The sequence below is a fragment of the Elephantulus edwardii genome, unplaced genomic scaffold (assembly GCF_000299155.1).
Source record: "Elephantulus edwardii isolate Elephantulus edwardi_28Jun2011 unplaced genomic scaffold, EleEdw1.0 scaffold00556, whole genome shotgun sequence".
Taxonomy (NCBI): Eukaryota; Metazoa; Chordata; class Mammalia; order Macroscelidea; family Macroscelididae; genus Elephantulus; species Elephantulus edwardii.
In genome coordinates this window covers 242,079-249,466 of record NW_006400306.1, presented here as the reverse complement: position 1 = coordinate 249,466, position 7,388 = coordinate 242,079, and the positions used below count along the sequence as shown (strand labels likewise).

Genomic DNA, 7,388 nt, shown 5'->3' with positions numbered 1-7,388 from the left:
TGGGGTTCCAGGGCTCATCTCATCAGGATGGACAGCCTGAGAGGGGTCGAGTTTGGCTATCTTCAGCCTGACAGCCAGGGGGCCCTCTAACCCTGCACAAAGGGTCAGTCTGGGCCCTGCTCCACATGCGCGCTGGGAATGGCATCCCGAGGCGTCCGCAGTTGGCTGGTTCTGCCCGCCACATGTACAGGGCACCAGGGTGTACAGGCTCTCTGGCTGTCTGCAGTGTGAACACAGCTGGTAGCCTGAGGTTTACGGGGCTTCAGGGGAGTGAAAGGGAGCTGAATCGCCCGCAATTTCCAGTTCTGTTTTCTGTCTGAGAGGTAGAAGCAAAGCCCTGTGGAGTTGGAGGAGCACAGCCGGGTTGGCATGGTGGTGGCACCTGCTCACGGGCACACACTGTGCCAAGCAAAGCAGATGACGAGGTGACTCAGTTAAAAAACTAGTCACAGTACCACTGGCTTCTTGACATGTTCAGTCATACCCTAAGCAAGACCCTCTGCCACCCCCTCCCACGGCTTCTCTTTCTAAGCTCAGGACTTTGACATCTAGCCCTTCATGAGTTTGGCTTGGTTTAGGGCTGCGTTAACAGCCAGTAGAAAAATTGTTCAACAGTTCCACTAGAGGTCGCTCTGTCCATTTGCATGTCCTTGAAGCAGGCCATCTGGTTTGCTACCTTGGTTTCATTAGTGATGTGTTTGTGTTCCATTAACCCACCGTAATCAACAATTCCAATTCGTGTGTGTGTGTGTGTGTGTGTGTGTGTGTGTGTGTGTAGGGTTTCCAGGGACAGTTCCAATTCTTGTGTGTGTGTGTGTGTGTGTGTGTGTGTGTATGTGTGTGTAGGGTTTCCAGGGCAGCTGAATCGCCTATGGATAGGTTGGTGGGTTTGAACCGCTGATCTTTTGGTCAGCAGTGCAACACTACCACATTATGCTACAAAGGTGTGTGTGGGTGTGTGTGTGTGTGCGCGCGCGTGCACGAGTGTGTGAACCAAAAGCCCACTTATGTCGCGTCCAACTCAAGGCAACCCTCCGTCAGGTTGCAAAGGCTGCAAAGCTTTATGGGAAGGCACTGTGCCACTAGAACTAGAGCATAAATATAGAGGAGCGGTGAGGACTTTGTCATTAAGCACTAAACTGTGAACCGAAACATCAGCAGTTCAAACCCACTAGCCACTACTTGGGAGAAAGAAGCGACAGTCTGTGCCTCTAAAAATTCAAAACAATAACCTCAGATTCACTGCCATTGAATCGGATCCAAGTCAACACAAGCCTCCGGTTTCTGACGCAGGACCCTAACCAGAGGAGGCTGCTCATCCTTCTCCCATGCAGTGGCCTTGTGGACTCAACGGCCAGAGACGTGAACGCTCAACACTCAACAGACATGTCACCAGAGCTCTTTTCCCGGAAAGAGAAGAGTCTAGAAGCAATGCTGAATAGTTCTGCTCCGTCCTTGAAAGGACTGGGTCACTGAAAGGTGCAGCTGACTTGAGGGCATAAAAAAAAAAAGCAATGGATAAGCTTAAACAGGAACACCTGGCCAAGTCTTCAAAAGTGCTGCACTGTCATTAGAGTCCAAGAAGGCTATCTTCAACAGTATTGTTGTTGTTAGGTGCTGTCGACCCTGTGAACGACAGATCTGAACCCTGTCCTCTCCTGTGCGTGCCCTCTTCAGTCTCTGACACACTCGAGCCCTTAGCTGCCTACTTGAGGGTTTTCCTCTCTTTTGCTGACATGATTTCCCTCTCCAAGGAACAGCCTCTCCTAACAATATGCCCAAAGCATGTGAGAAAAAACTTTGTCATCTTTGCCTCCAAGGAGCATTCTGGCTGCACTTTCTCCAAGACATATCTATTCTTTTGGCAATCCATAGGATATTAGTACTCTTCTCCAATATCACAGCTCAATGGCATCAATTCTCTGCCTGCTGTCATCCTTATTCATGCTTTCACATGCATAGCAAGTGATTAGAAACATCATAGGCTGAAATATGCACAACTTAGTCCTCAAATTGACATTGTTGCTCCTCAGCAATTTGGAAAAATCCTTGATTGCAGACTTTCCCACTGCAATATAGCTCCTGATCTCCTGACTGCTAGTACCAAGTGTGTTGATTGTGGATCCACACAAGGTGAAATCGTTGACATTTTTAATCTTTTTTGCCATCTATCAAGTCCTTTTGGTACAGTGACTTTGTATACTCCTTCCATCTTCTTTTAATGTTTTCTGGATCATTTCATGTTCTCCCCAAAGCATCCTTAAGTATTGCAACTCAAGGCTTGAATTGTTCTTCAGTTCCTTCAGCTTAAGAAAGCAGGCTCGGGGTGGGGGGAGGGTTGGGAGAAAAGTGCAACAATGAATGAGTGGAAATCCAAAGTCTCTGTAAATTATCATTGAAATTTGTAAATTAAAAAAACAACAACAACAAAAAGAAAGTAGGTTTGGCCCTTTTGATTTTCTGACTCTTTCCACATTTCATTATAATACTTTGTTTTCCTATGCTGCCCTTTGAAATCTTCTGTTCAGCTCCTTCATTTCTTGATTTCTTCCCTTAGCCTTGGCTTTGTGGCACTCAAGTGCAATACTCAGGGTCTCATCTGACATCCATCTTAGTCTTTTCTTCCTCCCCTGTTTTTGTAATGACCTATTGCAGTCTTCCTGGATGATATTCTTGATAACCTCCCACAGCTCATCAGGTCTTCACTCATTAGTGTTCAAGGTCTCAAAGCTGTTCCTGAGATAATTTCAAAATTCAAGTGAGATAGACTCAAGGTCAAATTTTGGTTTCTGGCATAGACATAATTTACTCATTTTATCTACATTTCTTTTCATTCTACTGCTGGAAAATTCAGATTACAGAAAATAGCACCAAAGGATGTAAATGAGCCCTGTCCTCTTTTGCTCCCCCATCCCTCCATTCCCCTACATAATTTACTCATTTTATCTACATTTCTTTTCATTCTACTGCTGGAAAATTCAGATTACAGAAAATAGCACCAAAGGATGTAAATGAGCCCTGTCCTCTTTTGCTCCCCCATCCCTCCATTCCCCTGCAGCTGAAAGTCCTTGGAATTATGAAAAGAAAAGGCCACATTCAAGCATACATTAATTCTCACTTTTGTGTAAATGGAGTGATTTAAGAACATCTTCTACTCCTTTATTGAAAAGAAACAAAGGCTGCTTCCAAATATAAGGGAGAAGCAAGTGATAGAATTCGCACCTTCCATGCTGGAGACCCAAGGTCAACCCCCAGCAAACGCACCCCACGCACCAGCTTGTCAGGGCAGGTAGGTTGAGTGATGCAATAATGCTGGGCAGATTTCAATGGAGCTTCCTGATGATGAACTAAGCAGAAAGGCCTGGTGATCCACTTGCAAAAACTATGCCTCACAAAGATTCACTTCACAACCCCATCACAGGACAGCACAGGACTGGAATGTGTTTTGCTCACCGTGCACGGGGCCACCATGTATCAAGGGCTGTAACTTGATGGCAGCTAACAGCAGGAGGTGGAGGGCTCCTGGGCATGAGTTTATATGAGTTTATATGAGTTTATATGAGTTTATATGAGATGAGAGGCTTCTATGTCCTCAGACCTTCCAGTGAGAGCTGCAGGGGTGAGAGGGGGGGACGGCACTGACACATTACCCTGTGGGCCAAGCCTTGCACATATGCACTTGTTGGCTCTGGCACGCACCTATTTCTTGCAAAGGGGAGCACACAGCTCTAGAAGGAGGTACAGATATCACCACTGATGTGAAATACAGAAGCCACAGCAGACTAGGTGATCCTTTAAGGACTTCAGTCCCAGGCATTGGTGTCCTTCCTCTTGGCCTCTCTTATATGGCTGTGTCAGTAGAAGAAACAGTCCAGAGCAGGGTAGGTAATATGACCCCTTTGAGGAGGAAGATGAATCTGGAAATTGCATGAGATTACTCTGCCTTGCCAGACCAGCAACCTCAAGAAGTTTGTCATTTTGGCCAAATAACAGCAAAAATATAGCAAGAACAAAATTGCTGGCTTTGTGAGAAATGTCAGCCCTTGTTTTCAGTGATACGAGGCTAATAATTAGAAGAGATGGCATATTCTGCCAAGAATTTCAACCCTGTCTTTATCAAACTTTGAATTACCAATACTATACTCTATCAATCAGGGTTTTTATATGAAGAAATGTGGCATTTGGTAACTTTCAGGCATCATCATTCATATTTACATTAGAAGGAGAAAAAGCTTGAGAAGTAGAACTTCATTTCAATACTTGCTTTTGCAAGTCCAGAATACCCACAGTGTCACTGGGAGGAAAAGCGCCCATCAAATGAGCCTTTCTTTGATCCCAAGGATGGCTCGGGCATTATACTACCGACACTGCAGTCAGCGCGCACAGGGCCAGGGGCATATGCTTTTGTTGTTGCTGTCTTTCTTGTTGATATGTTAAAGAGAGTTTACAGAAAACTTGAGTTTCTATTCCTTGATTGTTGCACATTTCCCTCCTTACACCTCACTCACATCGCTTAACTTTTAAAAAGATTCCTTTATCATTGCACCATTTCCTCCATTCCCCCACTTCCCCCAGTCCACCTTGCTATGCACCTCTCATTCTGGATTGTTGTCATGCAAATAATATATCTCTTTTTGACAGTTCTTTCCCTCATCTGTTTCAACGTTGTGTTCGTTATTTATCCCCTCTTTTCTTCATTTCTTCCCAACCCCCATATCAGTCCTGTTTTATAACAGTGGCATGATGCAGTATTTGTCCTTTTGTGACTGAGATACTTCACTCAGCATAATATCCTCCAGGGTCACCCATTTTGTATAATATTTTATGAGTTCCCAGGTTTTCAGTGCCGTGTAGTAGTCCATTGTGTGAATATACCACAGCTTCTCTAGCCATTCATTTAATGGGCACTTGGGTTGCTTCCATCTCTCTGCTATTGTGAACAAAGCAGCAATAAACATAGCTGTGCATATATCTGTTTGGGTGACAGTTCTGGTTTCTTTTCTGGGTATGTTCCCTGTAGTGGAGTTGCTGGGTCAAATGGTATTTCTACTTGCAACTTTTTGAGAAAGTGCCATACTGCCTTCCATAGTGGTCACACCATTTTACACTCCCACCAGCAGTGACCAAGGGTTCCAATTTCCCAGGAGCATATTCTCTAGAGGAGTTTGTCACGGTGGATGCTGCACAATCTCTTGAGCCTTCAACTGACTCCAGGTCCGAACTTCAGCTTTGCGAGCGCTCGTCATTGGTTTCCTCTGTTGCGGCTCTTGCAAAGTCACTCTATTTTTTGCACTGCGGGTTCCGGTTTCTGTCTGGGTCACCAGCCAGGATCTCTGAGGAATCTCTTCGGGGAACTTTCGGATGACATGCTAAGGCAGAAGCATACCCTCTTTCCCAGGTCAGCAAGGACACAGACCCATCCCAATTGCTGCATCAGGAGATTTCCACAACAGCGGGGATGAGCCTCCTCACTTTGGACATTTTCTCTACGGCAGTGCCTTTCTGCAGCAGTTCGAGACCCTTCTGCAGGCACATTTAAACAATTTAAAGAAGAGCCAGCTTAAGTTGTGCTTGGGGTCCCACAGTCCTTCCTAGTCCTCCTTTTTGTTTAGATGGCTTCTGCTTTAAGGTTTCATGAGCCCTTCTACAATTCCCTGACCTTGTGGACGACAGGGAATTCCCGTTCGATGTTCAGTGACCAAAATTTCTTGAAAGGCCTGATGTGTATATGCTGACACAATATCTGTTTTTAATTGCTTTGGAGTTCCTAAAACAGAGAAACTCTGCAATGTTATTGTACGTGAGATAGCGTTTCACCTAACTGACACGTGACTGCCATCATTTCAAAGTATCAAGCCAGCACTTTCTGGGGTTCAGGCTGTGAGGGAGGTAACAGTCCTCTGCTCTGGAAGGGCTGGTGAATTGGGAATGCCTTCATTGTTCACGGATGCCGGGCCCCACTTCTCCTTTCCTGACAAGAGAGTTCCATCCTGATGAATTGAAATCTACCCTGGTTGGCCCTTTCACGCACCGTGGGCAGAGGCCAGGCGTGCTAGAAACGTTGGTCGGAGGGGGGATTGCAGTTCCTTTACTTCCTAACACTTCTAACTGCTTGCCTACATTCCCTTGGCATCTGCCCACTCTCTAAAACATTCTGCCTTGCTTTTGAGGTGAATCGTCATGGGACTCACTGCTTGAGCCAGCACAGAAGTTCTATACGTTTCTGAGCCCACTCTGTGACAGGCTCTCATATAATCTCCCAGATCTCCCTTCTATTTGAATATCTTTATTAGCATCTGTGAATGTTAGATTCCTTAAAAGGATCCCGGCAACCTGAGCATGGGGAATGTGCCTCTTTATGGCTTGAGCTAGTCTATTCAGAAATTCAGTCAAGATTCTGGAGGCTCTTGAAGACCATGTACAAAGGATGGTGCAGGTTCGCCATCCTCTGCTACAGGGGCCCAGGCTTTTGTGCTGGCCTTCGTAACCTGGCTGTGGGCTTCACCTGGAAGGCAGGCTTGGCTGAGGAGCCAAGTCTGCATATGCAGCAGCGCAGGTTCACAGACCTCCTGGAACTGTTCTGTTGAGAGGGTCAACTGGCTCTAGCCTGGCCCTCACAGAACTCCTGAAACATATCTTGTCATTGAAGATATTGGGGGCCAGATAAGCAAGTATGGGCCAAACGCTTAATAGACTAAGGAGGCAATGTGAGCAAATACAGATTCAAGCGGGCTAAAAGGACTCTGCGCCCCGTTATTGGAAACACTTTGCTTACGCTCATTTAACAAAGACTAATGGCTGATGGTCAGTATTAATACTCCTCGATTATTAGGATCTTGCCCGGCACTGACTGGAAAGGCATGTCCTCCTAGGGGCTCCCCCGTGGGGCTGCCTACCAAACACCATCATCAGAGGAGTCTCTGAATAGCAGGGAACTGGCGGGTGTGTGTGTGTGTGTGTGTGTGTGAGTCTTTGCCACTGGCTATATTCTTTGCAGGGTTGGCCCTTCAGCCCAAGGTGTCAGAGGGTCGACGGCTGTTCTGACCGTGGCTCAGAGAATGCCTTAGCAAGCCCTGTTCAAACTTTCCCCAAGTATGTCCTAGCAACTGACATCCAAAGAGCCTACGAGGGGAAACCAAGGCCCACATTAAGGAATTCGTTAATTTCATGAGATTCTCAGCACTTGCTTTAGCTCAGCTACTTTTTAGCATACACTTTAAAAGGGAGGAAAACATTGTTTTTCCACATTGGGCAAATTCTGCCTCATGGTTCCCTGACTAAGAGACTCCCTGAAGCAGTCCCCTTCCGATGATATTAGGGGCCAGAGTGGGAACCGCCCCATAGCTGAAGTGGTTAATCGGGTGCACAGGAGATTGCCCGACCTTACC

The 7,388-nt window shown here is 46.2% G+C and overlaps 1 protein-coding gene across 1 annotated transcript in view; it reads right to left on the bottom strand.

Moving 5' to 3' along the window:
• Window positions 1-104: 104 nt before the first annotated feature.
• LOC102850170 (melanoma-associated antigen 11-like) overlaps window positions 105-7,388 on the bottom strand; it is a 40,711-nt gene continuing 33,427 nt past the window's right edge. Inside the window, exon 2 of the mRNA XM_006903301.1 lies at window positions 105-245. Coding sequence (XP_006903363.1) covers window positions 105-245 — 141 coding nt within the window. The remainder of the gene's footprint in view (window positions 246-7,388) is intronic.